Source organism: Sesamum indicum, linkage group LG15, assembly GCF_000512975.1.
Source record: "Sesamum indicum cultivar Zhongzhi No. 13 linkage group LG15, S_indicum_v1.0, whole genome shotgun sequence".
Classification (NCBI taxonomy): Eukaryota; Viridiplantae; Streptophyta; class Magnoliopsida; order Lamiales; family Pedaliaceae; genus Sesamum; species Sesamum indicum.
This window is the reverse complement of record NC_026159.1, coordinates 6,435,916-6,454,920: the sequence shown is the minus strand read 5'-3', so window position 1 is coordinate 6,454,920 and position 19,005 is coordinate 6,435,916. Positions and strand designations below refer to the sequence as shown.

Below are 19,005 nucleotides of genomic sequence, written 5' to 3'. Positions count from 1 at the left end.
GGCAGGAAGAAGTGGTGGAGAAACTGCTGCTGCCTCAAGTCGAAGGGCTGAGAGAGGCGGCAAGCATCATTGAGCTTCAACTCCAGTAGTTTGGCCAAGCCAATTGCTTGGTTGATTGCGGAAGGGCGAAGAACAGCCAGCTCCCTCAGATATCGAGGCGTAGTCTTAATATAAAGCAATTTAGAATGCTCTGGGGATAGTCCGCCAACTCCATTAAATTCAAGATGCTTATTTCATTCTGACACCCTATCAGGATTTTATGAGTTCCTGAAACATATTATGGAAAGGGTGGATTTACAAGATTTCTAGAATAAATTATCACCATCATGAATAGCTGCAGCCAATGTCAGTATTTTCCAGGATAACGGCCTAAAGGTCAAATATGATGCCATTGAGTAGTTATCTACAATGGAAAATGAGGATAATCCTGCGGATGCCGTTCAATGGTCCCTCTAAGTGATTTCTCCTGATCCCGGAGGTTTGAAGGCGGAACGTCGTACACATCTGTGAAAATTTCTCTTATAGGAGGTTTCTCGACCTTCTCTGCAACTTGAATTGCATGTAGAACCTGAAACATTCAATTGGTACATTTTGTAAACGAGCATCAGTACAACTAAAAGTGCTTTCATCATTGCTACAATGAAACGGGTGGAAATGACCAAACACGGTAGACATTTGCAATGTTATTGTACCAGGTTTATCTATGAACCCATCAGGTCGAAAAATTGAACATATTATGTTCACTTAAACCGCATGGGTACATAAAACATGTATAGAGAAAGTGATCTTGTAAAATCATTTGCTGCATGTGTAATAAATATCATGGGAAGAAAATGTATGAAGTCACTCTGTTGAGTATGAATCTAGCTCAAGCAAATTTTACCTCCTGACGGGCGCGGTCCCGGAGTTCAATCTCGGATTGAGCAGTCCACCAACCTTGTCCTTCAAGCCATTTCCTAAACCTTGCGACTGGATCTTGAGCTGCTCTCCACCATTCTATCTCTTCAATTGGACGATATTTGGAAGAGTCGTCTGATGTGGAGTGGTGTCCTGCTCTGTATGTGAGGGCCTGTAGATAAAAAAGTAGGCTTTGAAGAGCACAGAAAAGGTAACAGAATCATGATATGAAATACCAAATTGCACCTCAATTAGAACAGGTCTAGATTCAGAAATTGCCATTTTGCGTGCCACATGAACAGCACTGAACACAGCGAGTGTGTCATTACCATCGACTCGGATGCTACGGACTCCATAGGCCTGACCTCTGACAACAATACCATCACCTATCCAGGAAGTGGAGAATTCTGTTTAAGAAAAATAATAAAATTTGGAAGTTTATGCATAATGCATTCATAGAATAGAATATACTTCGAAACTGATCACTAACTGGGGTGCTGATGGCCCATCCATTGTTTCGGCAAAAGAGTATGACAGGTGCCTCCATAACAGCAGCAAAATTTAAAGCAGCATGAAAATCTCCCTAAATATTGACAACAGAACAAGCATATTACAACGGAATTCAAAAGATCATGAAATTTCTTGGTAAGCTTCGAATTTTTGGTTGAAACAATAACAGAATGCAGTAGTTCTTTTCTTATTTTGTTCTGAACCCTTCAATCTGCCTCGTCTCTGGTCATACCCATCAACACAGAGGGTTGCCTAATATCATATGATTCACAAAGCAAGAAAAAGAATGGAAGATAGGGAATTTATAATCCTCGTGCCTACAACATTTTGAGCTGTGTATATTACCGTACTAGTGCCTCCATCGCCAAAATAAGTAATCGTGCAAGCATCTCTTCCATCCATCTTCAGTGAATAGGCAGCACCAACGGCATGGGGAATTTGAGTACTGAGGGACAGTTACCACCACGAATCATGAGCTAAAATTTGAAATAGCAGACACTAAATATTAGCACCAACAGTTGTCTTGTCTTACGCAACTGTCGAAGCAACTGTGACATAGTTGTGCTTGTTGGATCCATAATGAGCAGGCATCTGCCTCCCTTTGCCATTGTCACCTTTGTTTCCAAAACACTGGTTTGCAAATTCTTGCAGGGTAAATCCCCTCCACAGTAGGACTCCAGCCTCCCTATACTGCACAGTCCATCACTAACTTTACATGCACATAAGCAGAAACAACACTAAAAGCTGAATGTTTAAGGGGTAGACAATAGATGGATCATCCATCAAATATAGCAAATTCTGAAGGTTACCTTCTTAACATTTCTCTCCTCACCCTCCCTCTCCGTTTGCATAATGGAGTATGGAGATTGACCTAACTTTATTATAAACGTCATACAACTTTATTGCTGGCGGCAAATTTGTAATTTTATATGTTTTGGCAGGGCCGTACTTATATAAAGAGTTGATGGGTGTTCGTCTATTGTACTTTGTACAAATATTCTATCCTAATAAGAGAAACTTGAGTGACGATAGACGTATCTCTGAACCTCATCTAGACCTGTGTTTTCCATATTTGATTTTCCTTCTTGTTTTTGCACAAGTTTCATAATGTGTCTTGCAATATTTTAATCATTGAGCCCTTCCTCAAATACGTATGAAAATAACATATATGTGTTATTTACAGAGATGGTTAACCTGAGGAAAGACAATATCATCCATTGTGAGTGCAGCTGCAGATGCAATGTTTATGGCTTCTTCTCCAATTGCAGTGACATAAAACGAAATTCTTCCCTGCCTCTGGGCTTCATAGAAGATGGTGTCCATGGTTTGAAACGTGACCATGTCTTTGTACATCTTCACAGCAACGTCCTTGTCTATCTGATTACATTTATACCCAAAAATTTATGTAACGGGCTGCATTTAAATATAAGCAGCAATATATGTAATACTTTGGTGGTATACCTGCACAAAGTTGTTGCTTATTGGCTGCCCACTGTCATCAAGAACTCGGTAGCAATGAATCCTCTCCTCTGGAAAGTCAGATAGGAATTTCAATTCTGGAGTAAATTTAACTATTCCCCCAGGGAAATTCAGTACCTAATAAATTTTTTTAAAAAAGAATTCTGTAACAATTCAAGTAGCATTGTTGTAAATACGAAAGACAAATGTACATCATTACAACATTCATATATTATTTGCTACACATATACAAGAGTTTTAAGAATGAAGAAGCCACTCAAGTTCTTAAATTATATTTTCACTAAATTAAGACATAAGAGACTTCCCTTCCACTAGATACCCCATAAAAAACCATATTGCATAACTTAAAACAGGAGCTAATGCGTCAATAATACAGTCTGCAAAAGCAACCACCAAAATCAATAACAATCCCTGCGTCCACAGAGAGTACAGAAAAACAAAGCAACGCAAAATTGTAATCTTTCAATAAACCTCTGCACATATTTGCATATTGCTCAACTACAAAACATGCCACAACTATCATTACAATTAATAGAATGCAGAAATGGGTTTTACATCAGTCACCTATCAATTAGAACTGGTAGAATTTTGCCTGATATTTCAAGTTTTGCCACCACATCTGGTGACAAGTATCTGCAAAACTGTTCCTTTATCCAAAAACCGGAGACTCAATTCTATAATCATATCGTAACAATTGTAACTAAAGTTCCAAAATTTGCAGCAAGAATAAATAACAACTCCTAAGATTAACCTTTATCAGAAAATAAGTTTACAGCTTCTTTTTGAACTGCTTAAAATTAAATTATTTTAAACCAAAAGACATAAACAACTCCCCCTTTACTCCAGCAGCTTATGGTAAAATTCTTCACTTTTTACTTTTATTTTAAAAAACTTTTCCACCGACAACTGACTTGCAACTTTTTACGAACTGCTGAGGCAGAAACTGTTGCAAACACCCCTTTAAAAGGAGACAGACAATCAACTTCGCAAAATAGAAACACTTAATACTCATTAAACATTTAAACCTTAGAGTCACGCCTAACTTCACAAATCATAACCAATCTACCATCTGCATGAGAAACCCTCATTTCAGGATTATCAGAACTAACTTCCTTTAAATTACTGAAAATCGTAAAAACAGCAGTACCAGAAGATACCTGAGGATCACCAGCAGGACGCAGAGAACCCAATTGTATATCAGCTTTAACAGATTCAAAACGACGAGACGTGAAAAGGGGCGGCCTATTCCAGAAAAATGCATGTGGGATTCTGCCATTTCCGGATAAAGAAGCCTGCTTTCGGGACAAACAAGAACTCCAAGAACTGAGGTTCATCATTCCCAAAACACCCATTTTTGGTTTCAGATGGGCCAAAAATTTTCTAGATTTCGATAAGCACAGAGCCATTGGAAAGATGAGAATGAATTTGATTGTCAAAGCAAAGCGCAAAGGATTTGTTGAAGATGGATAGGTAAGTACTTGTTGGTAGCGAGTGGATTTGCTTGCCACGCTAGAATGTGTGAATAGTTTCCCAAGTTCGAGGTGGTAGATTTAATATAATTTAATTATTAAATCAATAAGAATGTGGATGTGTGCAATGTATCTTCTTGATTTTGTTGCATTTCAATAAGCTACCACCCTTAAAACAAATAATGCTAGTCCCATATGGGCATAGTAGCGAACCAGCATCCCAAAATGTTAACACAATTACACCATCAGAATTATACAAAAACAAAATTAGATGTTGCGGCACGTCGTTTTTTTTTTTACGTATATAATAAATAATATTTTATATTTTATAATATATTATAAATAAAAATAAAATATATAAACCAGATCCGTTAATATAAAATTTAAAAATTGAATAAATTAGTTATCAACTTAAAAAAAGAAAAAAACATACATTAGTTATCTTATCAGTTGAAGGTCATTTTTTATTTTACAAAAATTTGGTACGGTGGTATTCTTAATCGTTGCTTGTGAGCGTGGAGAATCTCTTTTTATTATATTAGTTGCGCTGATATGCTATTCCTATGAATATATAATAAATAACTTTGTACATTTTAAAATACTAATTGTTGTCGTACACTGTCTTCGCAAGTATATAAAAAAGAATCATAATATTAGATTAAAAGAAATTGTGAAAAAATATAAATCATATGTAAATGCATATGTTGCCCTCAAAACAATTATTTTTACACCAATTATAGGAGCAATTTTTGACATTATAGGCTTGCACCATGATATCTAATTTGATGGGCTAGATTGTCAATCCTCGCTCAGGAGGAATAATTTAATTTAAGGGATAATTACACTCTCCTCCCCTGATATTTGATATAATTATATGTAGATCTTCTGTGATTTTAAAAATTATTGTCTATAAATAAGTCCCCCAATTAGTGAAAATTCATGAAATATACTGATATTAACAAAAAAAAAATATGTATATGTTGACATCCGATTGACTTATTACTGATTTATTGCAGATCAAATAAATATTTTTATGATCAAACTACCCTCATACTTTTTTACGCATTAATGCATGAGAGGAGGTATATCTTCACTGTTATAAGGGTAGTTTAGTCAGAAAAAAATAATTTGACTGGCAATAAGTTAGTAATGAGTCAATCGAGGGTAAATATAAATTTTTATTCAAATTTTTTTATTAATATCAGCAAATTTGGTAAAATTTGACTAACGAGGGGATTTATCTATTAAATGAAAGTAAATATCAAGAGTGTTAGATGTAATTTCTCAAACCACATGGAGTTTACGTATAAGTACACCAAATGTCAGGAGAGGGGAGTGTAACTATCCCTTAAATTAAATTGAGTTAGTCTAATGTTTATGTCCAACCTATCATTATTTATGGCTTAAAATAAAAGGAATAAATGCAATTAATTACCCTCTATCATTTGCTCTCTCTTTAGCCAAAATATTAGCCAATGATAGCAAACTTTATTCATCATAAAAAATTTAACTAAATAATTGTTTTAGTTGCTTTACATAATTTAAACAAATATATAAAACATAGTGCTATATTATTATATAATTAATTAACATGACATTCAAGAAATTAACTATTTTATCTTTTATATTTGAAAATTCCATTGATTTATTTTTTCATTTCTTTTTAAATTGATTTTAAAGTGGTTTGTTATGAACGAACTTTCACTGTCATCACTCGATGCGATGAAATTTACACGACATCTTCCTCACTAAAACTCAAGTTTTCCTAATCTATTTCCCATATTTTAATGTATTTTTCTAAAAAAAGTTACCGTCCACGCATTTTATTGGCTAATCCCAAAATATTATTAATAAAACATCTACGCTTAAGCCCCGTTTAGCTCTGTGATTGAACAGTTTGAATTCGCGTTTAAAAAGCAAACACGACTTCTTAATTTATTTCTGAATAATAACTTTTATTCCTTTATTAACCTTAAGAATAAGATTAGTTTTGAAATTTACAATCTATACTTGCATAATAAATTATAAAATCATGAATCTAAACAAATGCTACATATAGTTAATTATTTTTAAAATTTATTACTTCAAAATATTTAGTTTATAATCAATTTTACAATCGTCCGGACAAATTAGTTAAAACTAAAGAACAAAAATTTAAAGCCTAAATTGGTTAGGGTAAATTTAGCAAGTAAACCATTCAAAAAAGTTAGACGAAGAAGAAAAACCAAATTTTTAGTCCCTTATAATTGTTTTTCGTCTCATTTTATTTATTTATATATATATATATATATATATATATTTCTCATCTCTCCATCAGTCATCTTTGACAGCAGAAACATAATGAAATTTAAGTCAACATGAATGACATATTCTATTAATAAAATCAAAGAAAATTTAATTATCTGTCCTTTTTTGCGACTATATAAAAAAAAAAGACAAGAAAAATCATTAAGCTAAGAAAAAATTTGTACAAAAATAAAAATATACAATAATTATACATAATACGATCTATTAAATGAGATATAAAAGACTACAAAATAAATTTTAAATGTCATCCCAAATGGCATTATTTATGTATTGCAATCTACATAACAACATTAATAACAAGAATGAATGTGAAGTTGAATGTTTTCAGAAACGAATAAGGTGGTGGGAACCAAATCCAAAGAAAAAAGAAACAAGTTGATTCAATTTTCAAATGGATAATCATCTAATTTTATTATTTCAACATTTGCTACTTTTTAATAAAATATTAGGCATATCTTATAATGCTTTTGAAATGCATAAAAAAAAAGTAATTAGATTTTTTTTTTAAGTAAGAACGATGAACTATTATTAATTGAAATAAATTGATTACAATTATTCCAGTCAGATATCAATATCTATCTATTACAACAATCATAATCTAGTCATATAACAATATCTAATAATCATACTTTGATTAATAATATCAAATATTTAGTAAACACAACATCCCACGCATAAAATGGGGTCCAAACCCATGACCTCTAAGATCGTACGGCCTCAACTTCGCCAACTGAGTTAAGTCTTATTGGCAGTATTTAGATCCTCTTGATAAGTTATTATTTCGAGCACTATATTACTTTTAACTTGTAAAATTTGAACATTTGTTTACTAGGGGTAAATGCATTTTCCTTTCTATAATTATGGTGGGGATGATACTTTTCCGTTCCGATTTCAACTTGACAACCAGTAATTTTTACATATTAACATATTTGGTTTAATTTTTGTCAAAAAATATCAATCTCATCAGAAAAATACATATACTTAGCACGCGACAATTCATTTTTCTGGTGAAAGTGGTTTTTTTTGCAGAAATTGGACTAAATTAATATGCTACTTTTCTAAAATTCAACTCCATTTGTTCTTATAAATTCAAGTTCATTAGAAAAATAAAATTAAACTTGTGAATTTAGCTAGTATTATGTCGATATTGTAACATTACTATGTGTAATAAATCCGTCAGAGAGAATTGCACCTGCGACATATTTATCAGTTAGGATTCTTATAATACACTTCCTTTTGTCAAAACCATAAAATCAATATTCACAGGCGAGGACATATATTTAATTTCATCAACGCCTTAACGAGGTTTTCAAACAAACTTCTATCAACATATGAACTAGCAGTAACCAAGCCAAGAACCATCTTAATTAACTTCTAAAGCAAAATTAATCTTCTAGCTTAGATCCATCGATCGATCATTAGTCATAGTTAATATCTATACATATATATATACACACTTATAGGTGTCTAGAGCTCTAATCTTGCTAATAATCAAATCTAATTCGGAAAAGTTATCTCGTCTTGCTCATCATCCATCGAGCAATAGATTTCATCAAGGTATGAGAGCTCGACTCCATCACTCACATTACTACTTCTACGAAAATAATCTCTGTCTTGAGAATCAACGATATTTTCTTCGTGAACTCGACAAAGAACCCATTCATCATTTATATCATCCTACACAAAAACAATTAATTGGTTCAAAAATATTAATATTTACATATAAATCAAATCAGAATTAAAAGTGATGAATGAATAAATATCCTTACTTGTACTTGAGAATTAGGTTTGAGAAGATGGTATTCCTCCATTGCCCAATTCGTTTGAACCTTTGATCCATCTTCATGATCATGATCACCATAGAACACAAGATAGTTTTTTATCCCTACTTCATTTCCATTGCTTGTAAAAATAGGCTCATTCAAACCTATCTCCTTCCAAAACCCTCTTCTAGTCGATCGATTCTGCCTCCATCGACTGAAGAAATACCATTCCCGTTTACTCGAAAACGCCTTCTCTACATAATTATTCATTGAAAAAAGCAAAAGAAAAACAAATTTCTTAATCAATAATATGTATAAATATTCTTGAAAAAACAAAATAGGCATCATATGTGATCATTTCCCGACTATTCTCTTTTATTTCCAGAAAAAAAAAGATTGAAATACGTCGTACGTACCGTTTAGCTCCCAAGGATCAGCTGCATAAATATCAAGATCAGGAATTATGTTAGGGTAACAAGGTATGCTTGCAGCCCTTCGGCACAGAAAGTAGACGATTAATTCCTCGTCAGTTGGATCGAACTCAAACCCTGGTGGCAACACCAATTTCTGGTCTCCCATCACCAAGAATTAAAGAAGCAAATAGAAGAGCTGGTGTAAATATATGTAAGTTCTTGTGTGTGTGTGTGTTACTTATAATGAAAAAAATAGAGAGATAAAGGGAGATATATAGATAGATAGATAGATAAAGATAGAGTATGATTGAGTAGGGCAACATATACCCTACTTACCCACATCACAATTCAAAGACGGCTGGTAATAATATCAAAACAAGAAAGAAAGAAAGATAGATATGTGCCTTAAAACTACTGTTGTTCTTTTGTGTTGTACTTAGGATACGTGGATATGTCTTCATGATGTTGCAAGCAACATAATGGGTCACGTATGTGTGCATCTTTGTTGTCCATATATAGATATATATGTATAAGTGAACATAATATTAAAGTTGTGGAAGTATATATATATATATACACACACGCGGATGAGCGACAACAATTTTGATTTTGTCGACAATGAAAATTTTAATTAAAAATTAAGGATGATTGTAAAATTTATGTTTAAATTGTTATTATTATTAGCAACTAATGACATATATATAACATCTAATTAGTCGTGGTTATAAATACATGATTTGTTTTAATAATGCCAACATATATACGATATGTGTATGATACGTCACTGTTAAAATTATAAAAATACTTGGTGAGAAAATAAAAAGTCTTGGTGTGTATATGGAGCATATATATCAACATTGATTTATAGAAATTAGTTGATCAGTATTTTATATTAATTAGGAGAAAATGCATGGTTAATTTACCTAGATAACACGTAATTAGGCGGCCTAAATTGTAGGTTAAGGGAGATATACGTACGACGACGTTGGTGATGAAGATATATATATATATATATATATATGTTACAGGTGGAAAGGGCAATTGAGATGTTTTTTTTGTAGGTAAGTGATGGAGTAATGTATTACCCAGAATTGAAATTTAAAGGATATGGGTAAACCATGAAAAGGACTGCCCAAGTTTAATTATCACACTCTCAAAAATTAACCTTATTTCATTGCTTACTTTTAATTCTATACTATTTTAAATTGTGAGATCCAACCCCCCCCTCCCCCCCCAAAAAAAAATTCAAAAATCATGTCTTTTCTCGTGAAGATGTACCTCCTTACTCATTTATTAGTACTTGTTATGATGTATACAAGTAATTTGGTTAAAAAAGAATTGTTTGAAACTTATAATACAAGGAATAATTATTGAATTTTTGATCTCATTGAATCGTGACACGTTATATTAATTTTTTGTGATTTTAAATTATACTGATTTATAATACATGGAATAATTCAATTTTTGTGAACCCTTTTATTACTTATGAAAAATTAATTAAAAAAATGATGTTTTAATACATATAATTAGTGGTCATTTTGACATCATCAAATAAGATGTTATGACTAATACTATTCTTCTTTTTTATGAGAGGGCAAACACAAATCAAACAATAATCAGAAGTAGAAGATGTGAGTGAAGTGATTGAAAAGCAAAAGAAAAGGCAGAAGACTTTTCCCCAAGTTTGTTACTACAGAATTGCTAATCAATCAAACCCTAAACAGCATTGAGGTGAAGACAAGTGCCCAAATCAATTAATTCACTAATGACTCAAAATTTAATTCATTAATTTTGAACCTTACTATAAATATCAATTACTGAAGTCCCTTTTTTGACTAATTTGGAGACTGGTTATAGTCAACTTGCAGCTCCATATCTATTATTTTCACCCTTAGTCCATGTTTCTTTGACATATTTCAAATCAGTATATTTGCAAAGCCACAACTGGAGGAGCATGAACTACCTTTTTTTCTTTATTTTTATTTAAATATTTCTTAATTTTATTAGGATTAATTGCGCACAAACAGACCGATTTACAGTTATATTACACTGCTCTTTCTCGATCTTAAAAGTTACGGATGAATCCCTGACACTCGTACACATATAATAGATATTCATTTTCTAAAAATTTTTCACCTCAAGTGTGGTAAAATTAAGGGCAAAAGACAATTTTCGTCCCACAGCTATAGGCCATTTTCGTTTTAATCCCGTAAGTTTCTAGGGTTTCAATTTGGTCCCGTAAAACTGAAAAATTCGCAATTTCAGTCCAAATTTGGCCGGAAAATTTTGTGGGTCGCCGGAAAAAGTCACATGCAATGCATGTGACTTTTAAAATTGGGGACTCGATCCTGATTGGCTGGAGAAGCTGATGTGGTGCATATGTGGCACATACGTGGAAATTTAAAAAAAAAAACGATCTCAAAAGAATGGCAAAGGCGGAGGACGGCTTTTGTCGGATCTTTGCACAGAGGTGACCAAAATTGATGGGACTGGTCTCAAAAGATTCGCCAGAACGAGAGGCGTTCAACGATGGTCTTCCGAGCCGGTGGTTCGTTCAGACGAAAGAGAAAACGCTGGCGGAAGGTGCAGTCACGGCGGACGACGACTGAGATCTTCAAAACGATGGATCTTTGCACCTAGTTGATGAAAATGGATGAGACTAGTCACATTAGAACCGCGGTGAGGAGACGAATCCAATGGTACCAATCCGCAATCGTGGGTCGTCCTGTCGCCGGCGAATCGACGGGAATTGTCCGCGGCGGTCAATTTCAAAGCCCAGTCGTTGTCGTGGTCGGATCGCAAAATTGGTTGAGGGGTTTTGTTCTCCTTATTATGGGTAATCGAATGGTATATGTGGTGGCTAGAAATTCCAAGTAACGGCAGCGGAATTAAAGAAAGAAGGTGGCGGCGAATGGTGGGGATTTCAAGACTTTGATTTCCCGTCGATTTTTTTTTTTTTTAATTTCCACGTATGCGCCACGTCAACTTCTCCAGCCAATCAGGATCGAGCCCCCAATTTTAAAAGTCACATGCATCGCATGTGACTTTTTTCGGCGACCCACAAAATTTTTCGGCCAAATTTGGACCGAAATTGCGAATTTTTCAGTTTTACGGGACCAAATTGAAACCCTAGAAACTTACGGGACTAAAACGAAAATGACCTATAGCTGTGGGACGAAAATTGTCTTTTGCCCTAAAATTAATAAATAAAAAAAAGAAATGGGTAATTCAAATAATACCCCTTCGACTTTAAGTCCCAACTTTTGACCAAATCTAAAGGGTAGGTGATAGCCTGACAAGACGTGTAGTATCGATAGATGGGTATTGAGTTTAATATTTTGCACGAAAAATTTTGTATTCGAATTTTAATTATAAGTGTAATACGTATGCTTCAGCCTTATACTTTTAGAAAATTGTTATTTATTAATTTTCTTTTGGCCCTATATAAGTATCATTGATCATAAACAATTTTAATTTATATTTTTAAGAAAATAAATTCATATCATTATGGTCCCTTCAACTAGTCATATTTCCTTTGTTACTTTTCCTCTTCTTTACTGTTGTAACTATATTATGCGTCTGCAGGTGTAAAGATGTTAAGAATAGAGAGACAGGAAGGAAAAACATTACATGTACACCTCTCAAAGTTATATATATATATATATATATATATATATATATATATATATATATATATATAACTTTGAGAGGTGTACATGTAATGTTTTTCCTTCCTGTCTCTCTATTCTTAACATCTTTACACCTGCAGACGCATAATATAGTTACAACAGTAAAGAAGAGGAAAAGTAACAAAGGAAATATGACTAGTTGAAGGGACCACGATTGATAAGCTCAAATTTCAATAAATTGTACGATTAATTCGACCAGCTTTTATGGTTCACCAAAATAAATATAATTTTTTATTATGATTAATTATTATAGTTAAAAATAAAAAAAATAACTGATACTGATTAATCATGGCTGCAAGCCAGGGCACATCATAATTTATAATCAAAACATATATTTTGATCATACCTAATACTATGTTAAATACTTATTAACAATGGTCAAAACTAAAGTTTTTGCATTGATTTTTTTATTATAGCAAACACATTGATTTTGTCATTATTTTTAAGTCATTAATTTATAGGGCTTAGTTGCATTTACTACCCTGTATTTTGTCATTAATTTAAGGGGATGACAAAATAAAAACCGTAAATATAGGGGTGACTAATAGTAACATGAAATTAAGTTGCTTTTCTTTTTTCTTTTTTCTCTTTTTTTGGACAATTACAGGACTTTGACCATCGAATTTTTAGAAATGGTAAAAAATTGTCGATATGTACAACTCTTAAGGCATTCTATATCAGAAGAAAAGCTGACTAGGCATTTTTCGTTAAAAAATCTAACAAAAATGTGCCATGAAACGGAGAAGAATGAGAATTTTGTAACTGGTGGGACCAAAAGTGAAAAAACCCTAAATTACAAGATGAAAAGTGTTATTTCCCCTTAAAAACTACATACTTTAGCGAAAAAATACAATTTTCATCCTGTAAACAGAGAGGGTGGTGTACTATTAATCCACTTGGAATTCAATTTAATAATGAAGGACAAAAATATTTAAAAACAATTGCATATTAAGGCCATTTATAGGAGAAATGATCAATTTTTGACTGAAAAATGGCCATGGAAAAAAGTTCACAATACACTATTTTCCTAATAAATTATCAATTTTCGATGATAAAAATCCTCGATATACTATTTTTTTAAAATCACTATCCTTCATTATCGAATTAAACTTTAAATAAATTAAAAGTACCACTATTTCATATATTTCATATACAATTACGCGACGAAAAATACAATTATCCCATAATTAAGGTGTGGTTGATGAAAAGAGTAGTAGTAGTAGAATCATGATATCTCCCAACTTTTTAGTTATAAACAAAAAATGAAAAGAAAGAAAAAACAAAGGTGAGCATGCAACCAACCTCCCTCTTGGTAAAAGTTTGCTTTAACTTTCTATGTCCTTTTTACTACAAGTGTAAGTTTTGGTTGTATGGCACCTATACCTTATCCAATTCCAATCATCATTCACAACTCAAAATTTTACGTGAACATTCGGGATACTCGGTCCTTCCTATGCTACTCAATTCTATCAAATTCTTACATATGTACATTAATTCATAGCCTCTCACTCACTCATTTAATTCCACATCATCACCAAAATTCTTTGTTGTAGTTGATTTATCACTTCAAAAAAAAATTTTAAAAAAAAAGCTTTTCACTCACTTTCACATGATCGGCAAAATTTTCAAATTAATTCTCCTACGTTTGGTCGTGCCAGCAAATTTCAACGAAATGATCAGGGTTGGAGACCGTATTCACCCTGAGAGCAGTGCAATCCAAATAAGTATTGGGACGTATGATTAGACTTTTTAGAAGATCTCCGACTAAGATATTTTGATACTTAAGTTAGTTCGGGTGAGAATCGAGGGAAAAAATGAAGAGTATTCTATTAATAGATGACGTACTTTGATCTAAATGACTCTCAAATATTTTGTAAGGCCAAAATATCCATACTTATACATACCCATGTATCTAAATTTTTGCTTCTTAGTGTTGAATGATCAATGTACGGTGATAATTTCGGAGCACTAAATAGGGTCGAACGGGCCAAATAAAAGTGCGCGACTCTTTATCTGTTTAGGCATTTGAAATCGTAGGAGAGGTATTTTAGTTTTTTTGGATACTTTTTTTATTGGACCCTATCAAAATAATTGGATGAGAATTATGTTCTCAAATTGTACAAAAATTAAAAATCCCCAAACTTAAATTTGCAACAGCTATAGTTGGGTGTTCGTAAAAGGCGATCCCCCGTTATTTAGACGAAAAATGCAATTTTTATGCTCTTCATGTTTTTAATAAATGGAAAATTTAATTTATACTTTAAATTAGTATTTTTGTCTCATATTTAAATCGTAAAAGCATCTTAAGTACACATGTTTTAACTTTCATCGTTTTATCCCTTTTTTAATTATGCATATCACGCGCATATATATATATATATATATATATATATATGCAGATTTAACGAACTAAAATGGGGAAGAAATTTAAAATATATATATTATAGAGAAGAAAATGAATAATAAACAAGATAAATGAAGTATGCAATTTCTTAGCAGGAATTTGCATTATTATTCTTCAGTAAAGAAACCATTTTTCTCCCACTTTCATTTTCTCTAATATTAATTTGATTTCTTTTACATCTATATTTATTCTGAAATTATGAAGATATATACCATTTATTATAATATAAGATACAAAATTATATTCAAATTAAAACAAAAAAGTGCAAGTGCTTTAGTACTCATCTCTTTTGTCCAACATCAAAAGTTTGAGAGCACACATTTTACCTACCAAAATGAAATAATATTATTGATGCAAATTGCTTTCCCATGCGACATGAAAGCAACAAGTTTAAAATTAAAGATATTTTATTTTTTTGTATAAAAATTCGGTTGGCCTCGATTAAGATCACCATCACGAGGTACTTACAGATTACCTACCGGTTCCATAAATTGCTTACTAATGTACTTACAAATTACCCACGATGACATAAATCATTTATAACAGTACTTACAGATTACCAACTACTACAAAAAAATGGCTCAATAGTTAGGGGTAAAAATAAAATAAAAAAATCAGCGTCGACCTAATTAGAAAGTAATATTCTCGTTGCTAACGTTTAATACAAGAAATTTTACTTACGGATGAATTTAGCAACAAATAACTTAAAATATATATTAAAGAATGTCGATGAACAGTGAAAATTTTACTTATTAATTATTTCAACTTTATTTTCAGCGTCAAGCTGTTGAGCGACTTTCTTTTAGTGCACCAAGCAACTTTGATATGAATAGAGTTTAACTCAGAATTATGTGACTGAAAATGGTCTGTAAAGACAGCAAATTGAAAGCATCCAAATGAATGAATGTCTTCTTTTGTTATCCCACTGACCGACTGAAAATACAAATCATAGCATACTCAGCAACAATGCTGACAGACGCTGACAGCCAACTTCAGTTCTTTAATTTCATTCTTGATTACTAACTTAAGGAAATTAAATAAATAAATAAATAAAATATTTGGTTTAGTGTATTATGTTTGGAAATTATTATTATTGTTATATTATTAGGTTTGGTATTATTAGATTGGGACATCATTGTTCGTGTCGAAATTAGGGCGGATGGAGATTTCTTTTTTGGAAAATAATTTTGGGGAAAAAATAGGAAAAAGGTAAGTTTAATTAGAATATTAATAATAAATCATTCTCCTATCTAACAATTTATATTTTTAAATGAGGTGATCGTTAACAAGAGGTCCTGGTTCAAGTTTTATTGCCATCCGTTTACGAATCCAAATTCTATTAAAAATTATATAAGTGTTTGTCTGATATTATATAAATTTGAGTATCATTAGGAATATATTGACTTAGTGAGATAATCTTAAGTAAATAATGTAATTATTGCTTGCATATTTAGTAAAATGTATAATTGTCGCTATATTTATTGTATTAGTAAATATCAATAAATGTGCCGCTATAATCATTTATAATGACAATTAATACATAATTTTTGTCACTAATATATATTATAGCAAAATACAAAATATAATAATATAATTTTGTCGCTAATATTATATTTTGTTGCACCCAAACAAAAATAACATAAAAAAAAAACCCCGATTCTGAAAACACAATTTTATGAATATTACTTGTTGCAAGTTTCGAATAAGAATAGAAAATGTTAAAACTTTAAGCAACTTTACAATATTTATATCCTTAATTAAGGATAATTATATATTTTGGTTTAGATGAGAGTGTGAAATCACGAATACTTATTTATTGATTTATTGGTTGAAGTAATTTTCAAAGTGAAATATAATGGAATTGGAGGGACACAAATTCTACAACACAAAACAACTAATATAATGTTTTATATTAATATGAATTGACGTTTTCATAAAGTGATAAGAACGTGAAGCCTTTGTAATTATGTACGTGCGTCTATATCATCATACAGTGCCTATTTCTCGAAATTTCACACGCATTCAAGGTTTTTTTTTTATTTGTTTTGCTGTATAACATATTCGAGAGTAAGAGGTTCTTCATGTCATCGTGATATCATATTTACGTAAAGAACTATATATGGTTATCAAAATCTTTATTTATTAATTTGATATGCTTTAAAGGGCTGTTTGTAATAATTTTTGTTTTAATGATGAGAATAAGTTGTAAAAGATGTTGTAATTTTTGCGATCGGAATTAGTGGTAAATTATGTTAGGGATGATGACGGATCAAGTTTGTCGAAACTCCAGACTCGGCCTTGTCGAGAAATTTTTGGACGAAATCCGACGGGTTGGACTAGTAAACCAGATTTAATAATTTCAAAATATTAAAAGAAATTTTGTTTTCATAACATATGATATAACTTATAAAGATGGGATAATAATATTATTCAAAGATTAATTGTGCATATTATATGCTTTAAAATGTGTTACTTATATATAATTAAAATGTTAATATTATTTATATTGTTTATGAATTTATAAAAATATTTAATTTTATGTATATATGTAAATATAAATAGAATGTACATATTTTTCCATATATTTAATAAATAGATACATAACATATATATAAAAAATAAAAAATTTGGCCTGGTTCGAGTTTGAGTTAAAAACACTAAATATTCAATGATTGCAAACAGGATGGGTTCGGGTCCGAATGTAACCCGGACTCATTGCCGTCATTAAGTTAAGTAGTAGTGGAAGATAAAGACTATTTGAAAACAAACGTGAAAGTGGGAAAAAAGTGGAAGATATATTTGAAAACAAACGTGAAAGTGGGAAAAAAAAAATGAAGGTTGAGTATTTTAAAAAATAACTTAATATTTATTATTTTATTAATAAATTGCATAAATTATTAATTGGGGATTTTTATAACTTTTACTTAAAATTATTTTAATGTAAACAAATTAAAAATAAAAATTATAAAGTAAAAATACTTTTTTCAATATATTTTAAGCAGCAACTATTAACTATTTACTAATCATGTTTCAATGGCTGACTCGACTGAAAAACAAACAATTAATAGTTAAGGGCTTGTGTTTCTTCCAAGATAGTAAGAAAATATCCCTTAAAAAGGTGTTTTTAAATACATTTCGCACACTTGAATTATGCATGTAGTCGTATTTACCCTTTAAAGTATGAAAGGTAATAAAAACCCCTTGACAAAATAATTTGATTTTGATTGGACAAATGTCGTTCTCACTTACCTTTGTACTTTTTATTCTACTCCCTAAAATATGTTTCGTAAAAGGCCCTCCCCCCCCCCCACCAACAAAAAAGAAACTACTTTCAGTGATTTAAAATTTTATTCAAAATTTATTTAAAGATAATATTTAAAATTTATAATTTTTTATAAATTATGTAAATACAAAAAATATTTATAAGAATAAATACATGCAAATATGTTTTACAAAGTAAATTATTTGTAATAAAAAGTACATGCAAATGTGTAAATACATAATGCATATATCATTACACAAATATATATATATACATGTTATATAATTTATGAATTTTTATTCAATTACACGAACGCATAATTAAAATATATCATATCATTACTCAAAAAATATAGAATATTATAAATTACTTGTATTACAAATTTTTGCATATTTTAAGAGTGTGTACATATATATGTATATATATTCGATGTAATATTTTAAAATTGAATAGATAATTTACTTTTTAAAAAAATTAGTATACATAACATCGCAAGCAAAAATTATGTGAATTTTTTAACAATTATGTAAAAAAATATAAAAATTATAAATTTATAGAGTTTATATAGATTCTATACTTATTATAAAAATAATGAAATTTTGGATGGTATCTACTTTAAACTTTAAAAAAGATTAAAGATGTTTTAAAAGAACTTGTAAGCGCGCCTAAACACCCTCTAAATCAGTTCCAACTTCAGTTTTGTTACAAGACGACAAGCACAGTCGTTGATCTTTTTGGCCAGAATCTCCAGGAATTCTGGGATTTTTACACAACGATTGAAATCCCACCATGAAAGTTAAATGTCCAAAATC

At 31.0% G+C, this 19,005-nt stretch overlaps 2 protein-coding genes across 2 annotated transcripts; both read right to left on the bottom strand.

Moving 5' to 3' along the window:
* On the bottom strand, window positions 172–4,412 carry LOC105178070 (2-oxoisovalerate dehydrogenase subunit alpha 2, mitochondrial-like). Its single transcript, XM_011101425.2, has 9 exons — window positions 4,044–4,412; window positions 2,869–3,003; window positions 2,602–2,784; window positions 1,940–2,097; window positions 1,753–1,852; window positions 1,369–1,480; window positions 1,144–1,283; window positions 884–1,069; window positions 172–568 (listed from the first exon to the last, which is right to left on the bottom strand). The coding sequence occupies exons 1-9, from the start codon at window positions 4,290–4,292 to the stop codon at window positions 404–406; spliced, it is 1,428 nt and encodes a 475-aa protein (XP_011099727.1). The 5' UTR covers window positions 4,293–4,412; the 3' UTR covers window positions 172–403.
* LOC105178069 (NAC domain-containing protein 104) lies at window positions 7,916–9,145 on the bottom strand. Its single transcript, XM_011101423.2, has 3 exons — window positions 8,842–9,145; window positions 8,432–8,679; window positions 7,916–8,339 (listed from the first exon to the last, which is right to left on the bottom strand). The coding sequence occupies exons 1-3, from the start codon at window positions 9,002–9,004 to the stop codon at window positions 8,160–8,162; spliced, it is 591 nt and encodes a 196-aa protein (XP_011099725.1). The 5' UTR covers window positions 9,005–9,145; the 3' UTR covers window positions 7,916–8,159.